We start from the raw sequence: 19670 nt of genomic DNA on the forward strand, positions 1-19670 counted from the left end.
CCCCCCCCCCCCCGCCACATAAACACCGAGAAAATAAATCGATATTTGAAAAATTTTCAAATTCGAAATACGTTTTCGAAAACGATTCAAGTTATTTTTCAAATATTCCGAGAATTTCGACTAATTATTCCATCAGCATGGCGCCAACCAATTAAAGTCTCACAGAATGCACGTTCGGAGTGTACATTCCAAGAATTCTAAAAGGCACACAGTTCCACGTAATTCTCAAAACTGACCATAGTCAGAACTGTCATCATCTCGTAAAAAAAAAAATCCAAGATACCACCATACGCCATTCGTGTCCCAAGATCCGATATGACAGTACAGCGGAATTCGGTGTTACATAGATGCGAGTGTAAATAAATCCCCATATTCTGCCATCCATTAGAACAACAAATTCCAAAACTATTTTCAAATAAATGCCACCCCACCTCTGTGAGGAGGGATCGAGTAAACAACTATGTATATATACATACAGTAACGTCCAATTGAAGTGCAACGCTTGAATTTTTTTACATTTCTGGGAAAGTATGACAGATTTCGAAAAACCAAAGACATATTTTTTAGGAATTATATTACTAATTAGAAATATAAATTTCCTTCCGGAACAACTAGATCTCGAATTTTTCAAAAAGTTCCAAAATGCACTTTTTCACTCCAACCCCTGCCATTCGGGCATTTTGCATCCGATCGGGATAACACCTTTACCACTCGAACGGGAAGGAAATTTCCTAAAAAATATGTCTTTGGTTTTTCGAAATCTGTCATACTTTCACAGAAATGTAAAAAAAATTCAAGTGTTGCACTTCAATTGGACGTTACTGCATATACACGGTAACCTGTACATTGGGTCAGGTTAGGTAACATTAAAATTCCCAAAGCTACCTCGCGGCGGGGCCCCAAGAGGAAGAAATATTCTTGAGAGACGGTACGACGGTGTATGGACCTATCACGATGGTAGGAGAGGTTAGTAACATTCCATGATGGTAGTTGTCGGTATAGTAGATGCATAGTTGCCCTTGTGTCGCGCACAGGGACGCACGTGTGCATACAAAATGCTGGACGCGCTCGTCTCGACACATATTCGGGCGGCATCCTCCCACTCTGGTTTTCACTCTCACATATGACCGTATGTCAGAGTGCATATACACATGGGACGTACTCCCACCATAATAGTCGGAGAGAAGCATCCATTGACGCCTTGGCCTCAGCATTTATGAATGAAGCCCCTTCCTGGTCCTTGCTGGCACGTACGTATTGGAGGGCTCTATATGATTGCACGTATGTACATTGTTATGAGACAGAAAGAGATAGAGGAGACCGTGTGTCAGTTATTTACACAGAGAGAGCATACTGGGTGTCAAGTCCACGAAGTTGGGCCAGTCCGACGACTTACGGTTCTCTTTTACATCGCGATAGTAAAGTTTGTACTACGATATGTAATATCGTATTAAAGAATTTCGAATTTGATCAGTTGACTGATACAAATAGTATGTGCATAGTAGCATAGTAGCTTACTATTGTTTATATAGTGGATAATTATTATTATAAAGATAAGTGCGTTCATTGTGAAATTGTAGGTATTTTTTATTTTATTTTATGTTCACCATAATAGTTAAACCACTATGCTCGACAGGCGTGTCAAGGTGTACTACTATAGCCTATGATAACCCGTGAAATGCGATGTAAGCTTGTTGAAATGGATCGATTCGAGGTCGACGTCGGGACGCTTATCGGGCTTTCTGTGGGACGTAGCGAAAAACGAGAGGCCGGATGTGACGTAATCGGAGGGGGTCTGAAACTCCTAAGCACATAGACCCTTTTATACAGAACGCTTCGTTACTACATTACGTACGCGTGTTCTTGTCGTTTCCTCTTACTCTCGTTCGCTTTCCGTTTGTTCATTAATAAAAGTTTCGTTAGCGCCGGCAATAGTAGCAACTTTGCCCTCTTGGTAGTAGCTACTATTCGATGCGCTACTTTTGTTTACCACTGTGTTCTCTACTATTCTGCGTTGCGTACCTTTGCCGGTGGCGACGAGATTAAAGGAACGGCAGGACAAAGTAAAACAAAGGCTCTCGGAATAAAGAAGGTGGCGAAGGTACGAAAAAAAAAAAATAAGAAAAGGAAGAAGACTGACCTCGTGAGAGAAAATGGCGAGAGTGTGGGTGTGGGAGAGAATGCGATATCGCCTATATTGCATCGCCTATAGCTCCACGGAGACAGGACACTCGTTCTACAGGCGAGTTCAAAAAGAAACCGCTCTCATAAACAACGCTCGAGAACAAGAGACGGGCAGCATGCTTTGTGTACGGTTGAAAATTTCAGTCGCAGGTCAAAGGTTAAACGCAGAACAGTAGTGTAGGTAGATGCGTATAAGGAAATGCGTGTCGTAATAGTAGCCCGCATGGGACAGTAGCTCTCGATTGGATTCGGCGTTTCCTATTTAGGAGGAAATATGAAAATGGCCTTTGTTAGATGCGGGCCCTGTTATTGGGCCCGTTTCCCCTCTCGCTCTCCCCTTAAACTATCCTGACCTACAGCAACGTAACTATAAGCGTAACCTGACCCAACGTCAATCAGTACTTAATACCTACTTATGGTGTTATGCTTATACCATAGTATTACGGTATAGTAGTTACTTGGTACGTAGTATATATATATCAACAGGTATTACTCATCGCGTGGAGCATAGTGAAATATATTCTGGTAGTAGGCGGCTCAATATATTACTTTAGTATTTATGTGGTTGTATATCATTGGACGTAGTTAATTTTCTATTAACACTTTATATGCCTTGGGTCATTAAGTCATTATAGTATTTACTATGCTACTATTATTTTCTGTACTTTTACTATTATTCTATAGCGTATACGCGGCTTGGCATAATACTATTTACACTCGGTGTACTATCTCATATCAGAATTATAGTAGCCATTCACGATGGCTAATCTCGGGAAACATTACTCCACGTGTATTACGCTGGTATAGCATTTACGAAATATGTGACAGCATCGGTTTACATGGCACATACCTTCATACGATACTCACCCTTCGACACGAGTACTAAGCATGTGAAAAACATCAACCTCTTTCGCTTATCAAATGGTTTTTTTTTATAATTCTACAATTTCACATTTGTGTCATGTACAATCAGAGAAATTGTGGTCTGGTCGAGGAAACTACGAGAGCCTTATTATTAATGTGGTGATAATGGCAATTATCAGCTTAGGAAGTGGTCATGGTAGGAAAGTCAATGTATCAGAACGATTTATACAGCTCTCCGGTCACCTGAGGAAAACTAGGTTATACGTCTTACACTGTTATTGCTGTGTATGATAGTAAAAATTAAAGAAAAATTGCAACTATGCATAGTTAATTCGATGAGAAAGAAAAGAGTATCACTCACCATGCTCAGCCATCAGGATGTTGCCTTTGGGTATGGAAACACCTATAAAATAAGAAAAGAACACTATTAATGTACAACTGTTTCAACTATCGCGCATTACATTTTAACTATAATGTATCTCATTGACTATTATTAGTATAGGTTATCATTGGCACAAAAGAAAATATATTGTATGATAATCAATTAAACGTCGAATTACATTACGCAAGATTCATAACTCATTATGTTCTTGCTGGACGTGAGCGCAATGTCACGATAATGACTTGCAATGCGATGATAATGAATGACTGGTAATGCAATGATAATAACTGGTAAGGCAATGGTAATGCGACTGGCGCTGGCGCTGGCGCTGGCGCCACAAGTGCATCGCCTACTTTTCACACATTACCGATATCACTTGAGCGACGGCAAGATTACATATTGAGATACTATATAAAATTATTTTTACAATACTATGCATGATTTATACTATGAAGAAATGTAAGTATAAATAGAAACACTATTTATTTAATAAATAGTTGATATTACTTTTTTTTAACCCATTTACATCACAGGGAGAAGAGAAACAAATATGCGGTTATCGCCAATATTTTTTGTTTATTACGCAAACTAAGCGTATACAGGGTGGGGCATTTATAGTGAGCAACTAGAATTTTTCGGAAACGAAGCCGGATATAAAAAAAATTTTCAGACAGAAGTTGTAGGGTTTCAAGGGAGACGGAATATTTCGTTATAGAATTCCTTCCTGAGCGCAGGCGTTAGGGTAATTCGAAGATCACTTTTGATTCTTTTAATGGGACGATGCTATTTTTCTTCCAGAAATCAAAAGAATATTCAATTTTGAGTTTAAAACTACAAATGCACTAATGACCGAAAATTGACAAGTGATATTTAAAAAAAAAGCCACTCCCTAGATTACCTGGGATCTACTATCTGCTATCCCCCCTCATCCCATTCTATAAGAAACTCAAATCTTACTGAAAAATTGAACTATCCCAGTAAAAAAAATGATAGAAATAATGATGCAAATGAGTTAATGAATAGTCGAAAGAGTAATATATTTAACTATTTTAACAATAGCCACTATTACTCATAACTATGAGTGAGCAGCAACTATTGATATATTCTGTCAACCATAAAATCACAGTATCAAAAGTTAAACGCAACTAAAAGTATATCGAGCCACGACTCTTTTATCTATCACAAAGACCGGAAGTGCCTATCGTTGGGGAACGCTGAACTATACGATTTTGATAAGGGCGGATACAACTATGCCTCTTGGACTGGCTAGGAAAAAAAAGGCCCTTTAACCCTTAGAGGATTATAGGTTACGAGCGGCCATCATGAATTTTCTGTGATGAAAATGAAAAATGGCAAGTTTCACAGATAACCTTAAAAAATCGAGCATTACACTTGCACGCTGCGTCCACGATAATTAATTAAAAATCGGCAAAGTTGTTAAACTCGAAATTTTTCAAGTTTACCAGTTTCACATGAAAATTTTCTAATCGAATAATTCCTTCAATTTTCAATTAATCTTATCAATAATCGTACATAAATAATTGCTAACCCTGCACAATTCCTTGGATGACGTGGACGCGCAAGGAATATCTGTCAAATCTACGTTATTTACGATTTTCACATCTGCTGATTCAAGATGGCCGCTCGAGCTTCTCAGTCCCCTTAACTGGTAAGGTGATTTATTATGACGTGTATTTCTTATAGCACTCGGTTCCAATTGACCCGCACCTTACTAGTTAAGAGTTAATTCACCTTTAATTCACATAAAAAGTATACACAGACTATAAATTGAAAGTTTGTATTATTTCACCTAAATATATTTATCTCGATATTTCTATTACCAAAAATGACGACAGGGACAATATTATATGAAGATTATAGTTAGTTAGTGATACAGATAGGGATATCTATAGAGATAGTATATGGGTATGGGAATGGGATGGTGAATGCATCGAATGCCGGTCGGTTCGGTAAGTCGGCGGTTCGCGTTGCCTGGGAACGAGATTCCAGTCTGGAGATGCAAGTCTGCATCCCAAGCAGCCTCACCAAAAACTGATTGGATACCAGTGAGTTGGACTCGACCGTCATCCAGTTGGATAAACGCATTATTGACGTGGATGATAAATTTGTATTGTTTGTACCATAGTGTATAATGAAAATTTCCAAAAATATAAAACACTCGTTATCTAGCGTTAAAAGAAAAAATTTACACTAATTTTTAAACATTGAAAAAAAGTATTAGAACGTACAATTGTGTTTCCGCTGACATTGAAATACAGCCTGATAACAGTTTACGTAGTCAGTGTATAAAATTCCATTGAGGTGACACTCTCGAATTGTAAATGAGCTCATAACGAAAATTCATTACATAATATGTATAGGAAGCCTATCCAGTATTGATGACACTATAGCATCCTAATCATGGAATCACAAAGCATTGTAATAATTTTCCTGCTACGTGCTGAGAAACGTTAATTGAAATGCAACGGATGAAAGATTTAAAATTTAAGTTTTATAAAAGAAAAGCAGAAAAAACTATGATACATGAACGATGTATGGTCATGGTAAAATTTACTATAAAGAGGTGATCGTATAGTTAATAAAAAAAATATGATGCTTACACAAGTAAATATTACAAAGTTGCACGTGATTTAAACTTTGGCAGATAACGTAACGGGCAAGTGTAAATTCGCATGAAAAATTATTTATCCGACATTAAATATTTTCAAAATCCAGTATAAACAAGTTACACTTGTTCAAAGCTACGACAAAATATTTTCAACGATCTTACGAAAGCTTCCTTTACATTTCGGAATCAACGATGAGTCACTTTTATCAATTTTTAATTCACTGATAAGGTCTGCTACGAATTGTCGTATAAAGAAAGTACGTCCCAATTTGCCAAGGAGCAAATAAGTTTTATTTTACAAATATGTAAACACCATTTGCAACAAGAGCTAAGGGATCGCCAATTAATCCCCCATTAGAAACACACGAGTTTAATAGCTACGGACCCTAAGGGCATCGCTTTCAATCGGCGACAACGACATTCCAACGATCCGCTCGCCAAATGAGGAGAAATATTTCTGCAAAGGCAGAAAACGAGCCGAGAATCCGCGACAAGCCTTTCAGAAAATCCATTACACTTACTCGCTCGTTATCCCTTATTCGCGAACGTGACAATTCTGTCTGGCGCGCAACTGCACTTTCAGCGACACTATTGCGTACTGCACTTATGATTAATTTTACCATGCTTATTTCGCTGAGTCCTAATAGTAGGGGAATATTGAGAAAAAATTTATAAAATTCTCAATTAAACTGCGACACAGTAAAAAAGTACAATATTGATTTCAAGAAGCGCAAGACTACGGGAGGAATTCAAAATAGAATTTAATAGAATTAGTACTTGGGTCAGTTGCACCATAGTGCAGTTGTCCTTCGTCCGTTGCAACGCAAAAAATAAGTGCAACAGACGATGCGCTCTCTATTTGGTCAGTGTTCATTCTCAAGGGTGGGAACACTGATACACTTTATTTACTTATGTACCACGTGTACCAAGTCCACTTTAGTTAGCCCTTTACCTATATCAAAGACAATTTATTTCTAGTCCCACAAGGCGCACCCGTCTTGTGTACTAATGCAATTAGTGATAAAAGAACAATTAAACTGACAAATGGATACCCGAAGACTTAAGAATTTCAAAGGGAAAGTAAAGTGCGTGGAATTTGGTCAAGTGCAACCTGTCGGTAATCGCATTACACGCGTTTCCAGATTTTGTTCACATTTTCCGGGAATTCCCCAGAATCCAAGAATGGCCTCTCCACCAGGAAGGTTTTTACCGTTATTTTCAGAATAGAGGAAAGACCGTATCCTGCTGCGGCAGGATATCTACCTGCAGGTTCAGCCTGGACTGTGGGAGTAGGTGTGGATGCCTCGAGGATTAGTCCAAGTGAAAGTAAACCTGGTAACGAATAAAAGTGAAGAACAATAGGGAGAATGAAAAAAAAGGAGCAAAGTTAGGAAAAGTAAAGTAACCTTATACCTTGGCAAACCTTTTCATATTCATTGTCAATGAATGGTCCATTGGGTAGTGAATTACGGTAAGAGTAGGTAACGTCAGTAATGACAGTGAGCCTTGTCCGAAGGGTTGGCGAGTTCAGTAACAATGCGAATGAATGCTGATGGTCTATAAATATTTATTGACCCCGGATAATTGCTCAATTCGCTAGAGCCAGCGCGCATCACGAGTGCACGAGCAACTAAAAGATGCAAGAGACTCAGTGGCGGGTACGGGCCGCTCCGTTATATCTCAGAAGCCTCAACGACGCTTCTCTCAGTCTGTAAATAGGTCCTAGTGATTTCCTAAAAAAAATATATATATATTTAATCTAGTAAAAATTCATCATCTTTTACTCACCAGATAAGCTTGGTTCAATTGAAAAAAAAATCTCTAGGCGCCAGACTGGTCCATTATCCGCAGCATAACCTATAAACATCCAGCGTGGCTCATGGTCGGCGTTCTCGAGGCAGTGAAGTAACCCGTGAAATATGGCGGACCTGGAGGCGCCAGGATTCCAAAACATCCTTGTTGTGAAGCTCCAAAGGGATATTTACCAAGTCAGGGGTATAGGTACTGTGCGTCTTCCTGGAAAACTCCAAAGGCAAACAAAGAGCAGCTGCCCTTTAAGGGGTACCGTGCGAGAAAGGGAGCCAAAGGTAGGAAGATCCTGCAAAGGATCTTAGGCTTCTTGGAAGAGCTTTTCGAAAAGTTCGACATTTTTTTGTCTCATCCTTCTTTCTTCCTCTCGTTTTCCGAGAAGGACCTGAAACAGCCAGAGCAACCTGTTACCCCCGGAGGATAAACAATTTTCAAAACAGTCTTGACGGACGTACAAATTTTTTTTTTATTAATATTCTGTCACAAATAAATATTAGATAAAGTAGGGCGTAGCGAAGATTAGGCCATGAATTAACGTAAATGAGGACCGCAGGGAAAAAGATATAATGCAGAAGGACCTAGGGGCGTTCCAGGACAAAAACGATTAATCCGTTGATTAAACGCTAATTAGTCCCAAACGTCGGCTTAATTAGCCAGACGACGTCGCCCAATTCTTAACGCGATGACGAATTCGCGTCGCTCTTGCCTCTTTAGTAAGCATCAAGAGTATTCGAGACCTCAGCCATCTTCTTAGTGCTTTATTTAAAAATATTATTTTTCTTAATTTTGGAAATAGCAAAGTTTTTTCATGGAATTGCAAAGTCCTAACTGTACTGTCAATTTAATTAAATCAATAGACACCGCGAAGGCAAAAGTTGCACTTATAAATCGTTTAAGTACCTAGAGCCATCTGTGAGAAGGGGTAGAAGGAAAAGAAGACCGGAAAAAAATCGATAAAATGGATAATTCGTCGTATGCGAGATTGGAAACGGCCGGAAACGAGTATGCGGGAGGTTAAAGGTCACGAGCCGATACTGACGTCACCTCCTTCTTCTCCCTGTCTCCGCTATCCGACACTACCAAGTCCCCACTCTTGAATCATTTCGACCCCCCACTCTCTTATCATGAACCAATCAGCGAGCAAGACTCCAAGAGAATGTCCCCGAAAACAGCCGAACGAAACCACAAAGAGACTTCGGCAATAATCGTAAGTGGACTGGATGATCAGGATAAAAGGTCTGTTACCACTCCACCCGGTGGCTCCGATTGGCTAAAAAATTGTACCAACAGAATTTCAATGTCATTCTCAAACTCCTAACCGAAATTCGGCCCGAGGACCTCTAAGCTCGCGCAAGCTGCTCGCATCGCGCGATAACGATAACGCGGCTTGCGTTCGCACTTTTATCGCGCTACCGATAACCAAATATCACTAAACGAATTTAACGAGTGCAACGGTACGTTGGAGAATATAAAAAAAAGAGGATATGCCGCAGACTAGATAAGCAATACTGAAATTATTTCTAGGAAAAGAAATATATCGAAAATTAACGTGCACCAGTGTACTAAGCCAACGCCATTGTTACAGTTTAAGATAAATTCAAAAATGCGTATATTAAATTATATATTTTACAATTTATATGCACTTTGTAGCTATTGATATATCATCTGATAATATACCAGTACATGTGTAGTACATATAATATTATGTCAACATCACATAATACTATTTATACTAGACTCCAGCGTATTTGTAGAGATGGCACAGAGAGTATCAGAAATATCGAAGTGTATCAACATATATAATAGATGCAAATGGCGCTAGTTGAGTATGTTGAGACGGTTAGGAAAAAAAAAAGCTAACCTTTTCTAATAGCATTCCTGTCAATTTATCAGTCCCGCGACGATACAATAAACCGGTAATTGAATAATGGCTTCCAGAGTGCATACGGACGTTCTCACTTTCCATGGTCAGTCCCATCACAAAAAGGGGATCCGGCAGTCATCCAATGATAGAAACCAATGACGATCCTGACAATGTCCGTCGAAGGTTCGTCGCACAGGGAACGGCAAAACAAACAGATCAGGAATGTCCTTACCAACTTGAAGAACGTGACAATAATGCGACTATACTGAGCTTAACCTTATGACTTAACCTTCTTGACGTCTAGGCACATCGCAAGAATTATTTCTCGCTTATTTCGTATCTCTCTATTTAGAGAATTCCCATTATTTTCTTTCTTGATTTTGGAACTCTTGCTTCGCTGAGCCAAGAGGCATTTGGCTACTCCAAGCTCATGCGACAAGGGCACGACAATTTCTGGGTCAATTCGTTGAGTCGAGCTGAGTTCCACCTCGTGGAGTTCATTTTCGTCACCATTCAATACAGGGTGTCCATATTTAAGAGACAGAGAAAAAGAATGTTGTACGTAAATACAATTGACTATATTTGTCGCTATTGTAGAACGCAGTGACGTAATTCTGCGACAGAGGTACGTTAGGTTAATAATTGCATAAGACTTACACGATGTTGGGATGAGTGTACTTTTCTTTGTTAAAAATATATTTTCAGACACTGTTTTTTTCGATCTTCAGACACCAGGTATATAATCGTGGAGCAGAACGGAGACTTCCTTGAAGGAAGAAGCGAAGCACTGGGCAGAACGTTCATGCCTCAGTGAAATTAAATACGAGTGCGTAATTCAGCTTTACTACCGAGGACATTTAAATTACGCGAGCTTCACGGATCAGGGAAAGAATGAAGCATTATTTTTTATTAAGAATTAATTAAGACACGGGCGAAAAGCCTTTGAAGTGAAGAAATGTATGTATAAAGAAATAGTCAAACATCGTGCGATTCGAAGTGACGGGTAACGTAAAGGTTCAAGACTAAAGAGACACTTCAGTACCTTCTATACGCAATCCTGGTGTTCCTATGCGGAAGATCCAATATTTTATAGCGATGCGAAGCAATCGAGATATTAATTAGACGATATCATTAATTACTTTCAGAGTATATCGTTATTTCCGGCATCGACGAAGTGAACGTCTCGCATAACCTGCCGGTTCGGTCTACGTGGAAATAATGAGTTCTGTCAGGCCGAATACATCCGATCCCATCCGAATATCCACGAGTATTACCGACAAATGTCGAGTTCCAACGAACGTAACCGAGGGGACTGTCGCGAGGCTAAACAAGACCCGTTTACACAAAGTAGCCGGTATTCTCCCACCAGTTGAATTCACCGAAAACTGTCGAAGATAGCCGAGCAGGCGGTTTTCCAACGAGCTGTGGATACCGGTCGCAGAGCCGGCAGCATTCTGACCTGGTAAGTCGCCAGTGTCGGGTCGTGATCTCCCGCGAGTAAGCGTTTCGTCCCCGAAGACATTTAAAAAGAAAAAGGAAACGCCATATATATGTGTATTATATATATATATATTTATATATATATATATACATACACACACACATATCCCAAGAGAGCACTCGCCGAAAATTCCGTCAAGTCCTAACTCGAATCAAGATCCGACCAATTATTTATTAGACCCCCTGCCTAACTTATTGCTAGCTTCTAACACACACAAAGAGACACACAGATAAACGATACGCAAAGAAACACATATCGCGAAAAAAAGAGGACATTTTTTAAGAATAATTTAAACAATTGTACGGGACTTGAGGGAAACAAGATACAATAATCAATTGGAAGATTTATCAGCAACGGAACGTACAGTGGTATCAGTGTCAATGTTCAGTATTATTGTGAAGTCAGTCCGTGAACAAGTGTTCCGAGTGCTTGTGAATAAGTAATAATCACTAAAATACAAGAAGTGAAATCCGCTCGTAACAACAGCAAGCCCTTTAATCGAGCGTCCGCGCCACGTGGACTACTGGAGGAGTCCCTTTTCAAGTCACAGAGAAGGACATCGTATATAAATATCTATATATATATCTAGATATATATAGATATATATATATATACAGATATATACATATATACATATATACATACAATATAAAGGCCTACAGAGCCTTTCAGTCGACATGGATCTTCTCTGCTGCGAAAGTACCGAAACCGAATGTCGTGCCTATGCCGACCAAGCACTTCTCGGAGACGATCGCGTACTTCAAAATCTTCTCAAGACGGAGGAACGTTACGCACCAAGCAGCTCATACTTTGAATGCGTGCAGAGGGACATTTCGCCGCTCATGCGCAAAATAGTTGCAGAATGGATGTTGGAGGTGAGCACAGGAAATCCTGCACACGTGTCTTTCTCCCGTGTTAAATTCTCTATTCTCTTACTCGTTATCCTCCCCGCACCATCTGTCTTTTCTGATCACAATTAAGTAAAATCGTTGTTTCTTCAATCTGTTAACTTAGTAGCATTCGACGTGGTTCCTTTTTCTCCCGTGTCACGGCGCATCCTGTCTGACAAAATCTGCGACCGCATGTACTGTCAGAATATAACCTAAGAATCCGTCGTTGCCAATAGGCTTAAACGTACGGCTAAGTTTTTGCAACGGAGTGTATAGTAGCTTTTTTAAGTGTAAATGGGTCTTTACGTATCCCGAATTTGCCCTCTTTGTGTGAATTTATCTTTTCCGTCATCTAGCCTCACTTGGATCCATATGTAAGATACTTGGCCTTCTGCGTGGCACTGTGTCTACGTGACTTAACCTTTATTTTCGGATTATCTACCCACCGACTGTATTATACACCGTGGAATCCTACGTATCTATTTAAAATTTTCGTATTCTTTCTGAGTCACGGTTACTATACTGAAATTCGTTGTTCCCTTTGTACAACGAAATACCGATAAAACGTGTTTGGGTTTCATCATGGTTACCGACTATGTATTTACCAGTGAAGTGATTCCACGATTGGCACAGACATGATTTGCTCGTACGGTCTTCGTTGTTCCTTTTATACGGTAAGAAGTAAGTTGATTATTTTTTTTTTCAAACTTTTTCACCTTCCATTTTACTGTCAAAACTCATTCCTCAGAAATAAGACCGACGAACATACAACCTCTTACAATGTAACCGTTGACTACACTGTTCTTCCACGTAAAAGGATTCACTAACCCATCCAACTGCAAGAAAATTGGAAACACTTTATAAGGCAAACCTCTAATTCCCGTTCGTTCCATGATAATCCTAATTAGTCGAAACGTCAATTAGATTTGAAAAGGATTAAGGTATTATTCCTTGTTAGGATTCTTCGCCAAGTCTAAGTACCTCAGTCTCCTTTATTCTTTATAAAAATTGTTCTAATTTTTTTCTCCTTTCGCTCCTCTCATCCAGCCAATCCACGTTTCACCTTTCATACCGCAATATTCGACGCCCGACGTTAACGAACATCCGGCAGGAGCGTCGTTTGCCACGTAGAATCGTACCAGACGAACAGAATTCAAGCGTATGAGTGAACGATCGGGTGTGAGTGATCTTCAGAATGCTCACAGTCACAAGTCCCAGAGACATATACATCACGAGAGAGCGTGCGAGGGGCGGAGGGGGACGAAGGGAGAGGATAAAACCATAAAACGTTAATCGACAGTCCCGAATTTCAACTGGACTCCGCAAAGATTTCGCGCGAAATTTCACGTGGGCCTTATACAACCAGACCTTCCATTCCTCCTGATGATCTTGCGCACTCCGGTGCTGCTCTCCTTGAGATTCACATAAAAAAGCGATAGAATTTTATTTCTTTTTTTTTTTTTTTTTTTTTTTTTTTTTTTCCCCAATTCGTATACAAAAATTGTTAACGGTTTTCATCCCTTACATAAAATCAAAAATTAATCGAGCAAAGCAAGAATAATAATTATCGATATTGGAAACTTGCAAAAATGCGAATCAACCGAAATGCCTTTTTCCTTAATGAGTCGGCCAAACAGGTATTTTTACGCGCAGGAAACGCGAGTAGAATCTGGTTGTAAATATGTGAAAGTGGTTGCTGCTATCCGTCTCTCTCTTTCACCTTGGTGTTTCATCCCGAAGCGCACAAACGAGTAAGCAGCTCTTACCGATTTCGATCCTCCCCCCGGTGGGAGCCAGGATTCTTAACCGTGGGACCCAAACTCTCTTTCGGTTACTACGTTACGTTTACGTCATTCCCATTACCGGTATGTATGGGCCCGTTGCGTCGTTATCCCGGTCGCCCAAAAAAAGGCCCCAAAAATTTACTCCGATGCGTACTCCACGTAGTACTACATGTCGTAAGGGGTAAGACGTTCACCTGCCAGCAGCTTGATCGGACTCCTCTCCAACGTCTCCACTTTCATTTCACTCTGGTTAACTTGGCTGGTTGTTATTATTATTTCACTTTGTTTTCGCACGTCAATGTCTGCCCTTTTCCTTGCGGTTTCACTCATCGCCTTACCTAACCTTACCTCGGGTGCCAACCTCGTGTACTCGTTCTCCGGCTATGGGGCTTCTGTACTCTTTGGGCTCCTCGGATTTACGCAATCCTTGACTGGCGCGTAATTGCAACACCGATGGTTTGTAAGATTGACCTTGAGTAGACCGCCGGGGCACTTGGAGAACTGAACTCGACTGGACTTCGAATCAGTCTCGAAAGTCCATTCGAATTCAGTTGACTCTGAATTTTTGACTCTGATCAATTATTTGTCTGCTAGCATTAAAAGGTACTCCTTTGTTTAACCCTCCTTGACTCTTGTCTTTTTCATCCTCCTTTCTCGTCGCTGTTCTTCATTGCGCATTAACATTTCGTACGGTCTGTGTATAGACTTTCAATTGTTTATTTCATTATTTATAATTTTCTTTAATTATTCTCGATCCTTATGGTCTTTTGTATTGTTTGCCGATCCAAGCCGTATTTATGGAACTTTTAAATCAGAACCCTTGCACCGCGCACGGGCGAGACTCGGTGAGAATTTTTTAATGCAATTTATAACATTGATTCGTGACAACCGCGTCGATTCGAATCTGCGAATTCGCGAGGACCCGTTTCAGCGGGCAATTTCACTCGTTGAAAAATGCGAATGCGTAACCCACATTCGCAATTTATTAAGAGGGCACAATCGACTTGCAATTTAATTCGTTATTTGGCGCGCTTCGATAAATAATTTTGCAATTTGGACTCGAGTTTAAATTTTTTGATCGATCCTCTCGTCCAGGATCTTTCGTTCGGTCACTTACGTGAAAATTGACTACGTTGCGTATACACGTGTCCGCGATACACGGTTGCGCGATGAGGGAGAAAAATTTTCAGTGGAATCCCCCAAAAAAAACTTTGTCAAATTAATTCGAATCACGCCTTGCCTGTTTTACGCTATCTTGGCGTCAGCGAGGGAGTTATCAATTTATCGCAATCGGAACTTTTGAGACTCGCAGATATCGATGCAATGTGTATAATAATATTTTTGTCAAAGTTGCGAACGGGTGACGATATCGTGTAGTCCTTAGGAAATTAGACGCCCGGCGTCGATATGCCAGGCGAGATAGAGAGACAGACCGAGAGAGAAAGAGAGTGTTCAGTAATTTTTAACGGGAATGCTCGTTAGCCGTCCAACCACGTTGCACGAGAAATTTTCATGGGGTTCACGAGGGGCGCCAAGTGTATAAAGGGTGGTTAAGGTTCGTTGGATAACATAAGTTTCCTGTCCCAGCCTAGCAGTATTTGGGTAGCACCTGGTATAACTAATTTGAAAAGGGCCCAACGAGATAGGCGGGGCCCCACTGTTCCAGTCCCAATAAAAATTTGCAATTCCAAACTTTGTACCGCACAACAGTTGAACCCCATTGGGATTTTACTGGCCCGTAACACACGCGACAAGGCCGAAAATGTACAGTTAAACCGTGTTATTACGTTTAGGCTAAATTGGGCCCAAGTATTTATTATTACTCAATGCCGCCCCCCCCGCCTCCCCGTAATCCAATCTACGGCACTGTATCTGGACTAGGTGCACCTGGTCTATCAGAAAATTCATTAACCACCACTGGGGCCCATAGGTATGTTCTCCATTTCTATTTATGGGCCCCCCTTTCATTACACTTTGACCCCGCATATCATCCACACGTTGTGTTATGTTTCCCATTATGTATCGTAACGCGCTGTCTTCTTTCTGTCACTCTAGGTGTGCGAGGAACAGAAATGCCAGGAAGAGGTATTCCCATTGTCGATGAACTACGTGGACAGATTCCTGTCTATTTGTCCGATAAGAAAGTCCCAGCTACAGCTACTCGGTACAGCCTGCTTACTTCTGGCATCGAAATTACGCGAACCGAGTCCACTGTCGGCCGAGGTCCTCGTCTTCTACACAGACAACTCCATCACGCTGGACGATCTTTGGGTGAGCTTACCAATCACTATGAATCACATTCACTGGACTATCATTCGCAGCGAAGATCCTTTACGCGATAGCTTCTTCGATTGTTTGTATCAAGACCGGCAGACGGTCGGAGGCAGATCGGTCCCATAAAACGTCGAGACGTGAATTCTCAACATTGCGCAACGACGCGCATTGTGCACGCGGCAAATTTATTACACGGTCCGCGAGACCGAGTGGGCGGTTTTTCAATGCGCGGCACTGCGCGAGACGCGATCGGTGCGAAAACGAGAGAATTCGTCTCGGCTCCGTTTCGTCATCTTGGACAATCGTCGATGGTCGATGTCATTCATTCTTTTGACATTTTGTTTATTTATTCTAAACAGACTATTTATAATATTTATATAATTCACTGTACGCGGGGACACTCTTGGAATCACCTATTCTTAGAGAAATAGGCTGTTATCGGCTTACTGTAAGGCAGTGTACTGTCGGCTACTGTGAAACTGATAAATGATTAATAAATCAGTATCGTCGAATCTTTAATATTACCACGAAGTCAATGAGAGCCTATTAATGTTATGTCGACCTTCCCATCAAGTCCCATAAGCATTTGACAACGCGACTGAATTGTACGTTAACTTAGCGATTTTTTTTTTTTTTGTTTTCAAGATGACAATTCCATTAACTATTATTCGCGGTGCATGATATTCATTATGATTAACTCCGAGACGTTGTCGTCGATGTACGTGAAACTTTTTCGAAGGAGCTCGCCAATGAGAGACGTCGTCAATGTACGCCTCTGTATTACGTAGTTCGACGGTCTTATTTCTGTCGTTAGATTAGTAACGAGACGTCATCGGTCCTCGGATGAATGTTAATAACCTCATTAAAATAGTACGAGAGGTCGGTATACAAAAATTGTTGAAATAGTCATAATTAATATTTGCAAAATTAATTTTCTTCTTATCAGTATTTATTAGATAAAAAAAGTTAAAGAGTAACAATAATTTATCGCGGATGTAGTGCCTTTGGTGATCTGTGAGGGAAAACAGTCACTGGGTTCTACAGTGATCTGCAATACCGACCGTTGCATCGCGTTGCACTTTGGATAAAAAGTCACCAGGTCGCGCGCCGCTTGGCCCCTCTCCCTGCCCCTCCTAGTGTAGGGTAATCCCGTAAACACTATCCGGCCGTCCATTAAGTCAATCGCACCGGTTATACGTACGACGCGCGAGATCAGCTGATAAGTCTAAGAATATGGATGCACCCGGTAAGCTTTTATACGAGGCGTGAAAAAAGCGCAACAAACTCAAAAGGCCACGAGCAAACAAGCGATAGCCCGAGCGTTGCCCAAATAGATAACAGCTGATAATACCGTAACGTTATTTAATATATCTGTCTCTCGTGAAGTCTCATCAGTTACGTTACGGTGCCCGATTACCCCGTGGAGGCCAATGCCTTTTAAAGAAATTCCCTAGGCCGTGATAGACGCGACGCGTGCCCAGGTGGGCGACGGGATCGCAGTCCTAGGGAATTTCCCGTACAAGTAATGTATCTGAAAACGCGTTTCAAAAAAGTCACTAGAATCCACGTCTAGTGGAATTTTCTTAATCATCGATTCCTCTTTCCTCTCGATCATTCTCTCTTCTCTTCGTCCCTCTTTCTCTTTTTTTCCCTCTTTCTCATTACACGACACATGCATACAACGTCCGTGCTACAGAGTTCGTATTCGGGCCGAGATAACTTTCTCGCTGTAACAAAATGTAACGAGGTTATCTGCGATTTTTGTCGGTAATCGGGCCGTCATTGCACGCGTACGAGATACAGGCGCGGGGTTTCAGGCAGACCTTTGAGGTGCAAGGTCCTCCGTTATCTGTGTCAAAAAATGCTCTCAGGATTTTTGTATTATTTGCTCCGTTGTGAAATACGTCAAAGTTGATTTTGTTTTTCGGCAATACCCAAGAAAGCGCGAGGCCTGATAAGCAAATCGTATCTGTCTCTTAGGGTGTATCGGACTTTTTTTTTTTCTAATATCCAGGCAGGTGCTATACATAATTAATAATACACGGTGTTTCAAAGCACGTGCCACACATCCGCCATGAACCTCACGAATTTTATCGAATCACAATACAGTATTGCCCGGTCAGCGAACTTCAATACCCGTATGTATTATACTGTATCTGCTACATAACCGGTATATATATATATATGTATATTTCATGTATATAGTTGCTACAATAGGTCCGTGTATATATATATACACACAATTTGAACAAGATACGAAAAGCGCATTGTTAATTCACACGTCATCCACTGTCCTCTATATAATACCCACAATGCTGTTGCACATTGATTCCGTGACTGTGTAAAATTTTGTACCTGTAGAAAATTCTGACATACGTTAAAAATACGATAGGATAGATTTACGTGCTGGAAGTTTAATCACGATGGAATCTCTCTCTCGGTGGCAAGGTGCTAGACAAGGGAACGTGCTCGGAGGTTAGGTTAGGTTGACAACAATTGGAGTGCCGGGTGGTGGATTGCAGGTGTTGGCCAGGTGTTCCTAAGGGACGTCCTGCTGCAGCAGCAGCACCGTCGTCGGTACAATTGAGAGCATTGGTAGCAGGAGCACACCGGGCCTTCTCTCGGAGCCCCCGACGGCAGCTGCTGCCCACCTTAGCCCCCCAGGCCCCCCCTTTCCCTCAGCCTGGACCGGGGCTCGCTCTCTCGGTGTCCACTGGCCGTACGACGTGAAAGGGTTGGGGACGGCGCAGTGCGCGCATGCGCGTGGGCGAACCTCCCCGTCCATTGGATCGCGGTCTTACGACCGTGCAGCCCGGACAACCACCACCTGCCCACGCAATTAGAGGTTAGCACGTGGCTCGTACTGTATTTACATTCTACGCTCCAATTTAGAGAGCCACGCCGCTTTCCACCTGCTCCCTGGGCAACGTAATGGCACGGGCGCTTACCTTGGCCATATGTCGCTGGAACCTGTTGCACTTGGTATATTATTGTTAGGTTAGGTTGGATAGGTTTTTTTTTTCTTTTCTTTTTCCTTTTAATACGGTACCATCAGCCACGATTCAGGGGAACACGGCGTCGTGCTGTGGTGTCACGTGTTAACTTACGGGGGAGGAAACGACGATACCTCGATCAATTCCTCGCGTAGTCATAGGATCTAGCACGGTGGCACGAAAAAGATCGCGGAGTCGCGCGAAGCGATAATCCGAGCTCTCCCGAGCACACGCGATTACTTACGATCGCGAACGAGAGAGAAACGTGCCGATCTTGAGGAACACGGAGGTTCGTGCGTATGATACGGGAGTTATGCTGTCGTAAAATGTCACACCGTGTTGAGTCTATACTTGAAACGCTGCGTGATTGTCCAGGCAAGTGCGCGAACGCATGCGTGGCCATTTTTCTTTTTTCTCTCTTCGATGTATACGTCAGAATCGTGGATTCGTTTTCTGTTTTGCTTCTGTTGGCAGCCCGGGTGCAGGGTGGGATGAT

General features: G+C 41.4%; 1 protein-coding gene and 1 long non-coding RNA gene across 8 annotated transcripts in view; one reads left to right on the forward strand and one right to left on the reverse strand.

The window, feature by feature from the left end:
• The window catches only part of LOC107268512, a 19131-nt gene extending 8139 nt beyond the window's left edge, over positions 1-10992 (reverse strand). Inside the window, exons 1-5 of one of the 6 annotated variants that reach the window (XR_001537849.2) lie at positions 9730-10468; positions 7848-8253; positions 7473-7792; positions 7323-7391; positions 3410-3451 (exon numbers count right to left, since the gene is read on the reverse strand). This is a non-coding gene — a long non-coding RNA (uncharacterized LOC107268512). Of the gene's footprint in view, positions 1-3409; positions 3452-4498; positions 7392-7472; positions 7793-7847; positions 8254-9729; positions 10604-10774 lie in introns of those variants that run through there. The other 5 variants (XR_003059924.1, XR_003059925.1, XR_003059923.1 and 2 more) reach the window with 5 other exon arrangements.
• Positions 10993-11182: 190 nt separating this feature from the next.
• LOC107268510 (G1/S-specific cyclin-D2) overlaps positions 11183-19670 on the forward strand; it is an 18608-nt gene continuing 10120 nt past the window's right edge. The window contains exons 1-2 of one of the 2 annotated variants that reach the window (XM_025085815.1): positions 11183-12108; positions 15963-16178. In XM_025085815.1, the coding sequence (XP_024941583.1) occupies positions 11911-12108; positions 15963-16178 (414 nt within the window). In that variant the 5' untranslated portion in view covers positions 11183-11910. Of the gene's footprint in view, positions 12109-12246; positions 12798-15962; positions 16179-19670 lie in introns of those variants that run through there. The other variant, XM_025085816.1, reaches the window with a different exon arrangement.

The sequence above is a fragment of the Cephus cinctus genome, unplaced genomic scaffold (genome assembly GCF_000341935.2).
Source record: "Cephus cinctus unplaced genomic scaffold, Ccin1 Ccin1_scaffold0564, whole genome shotgun sequence".
Taxonomy (NCBI): domain Eukaryota; kingdom Metazoa; phylum Arthropoda; class Insecta; order Hymenoptera; family Cephidae; genus Cephus; species Cephus cinctus.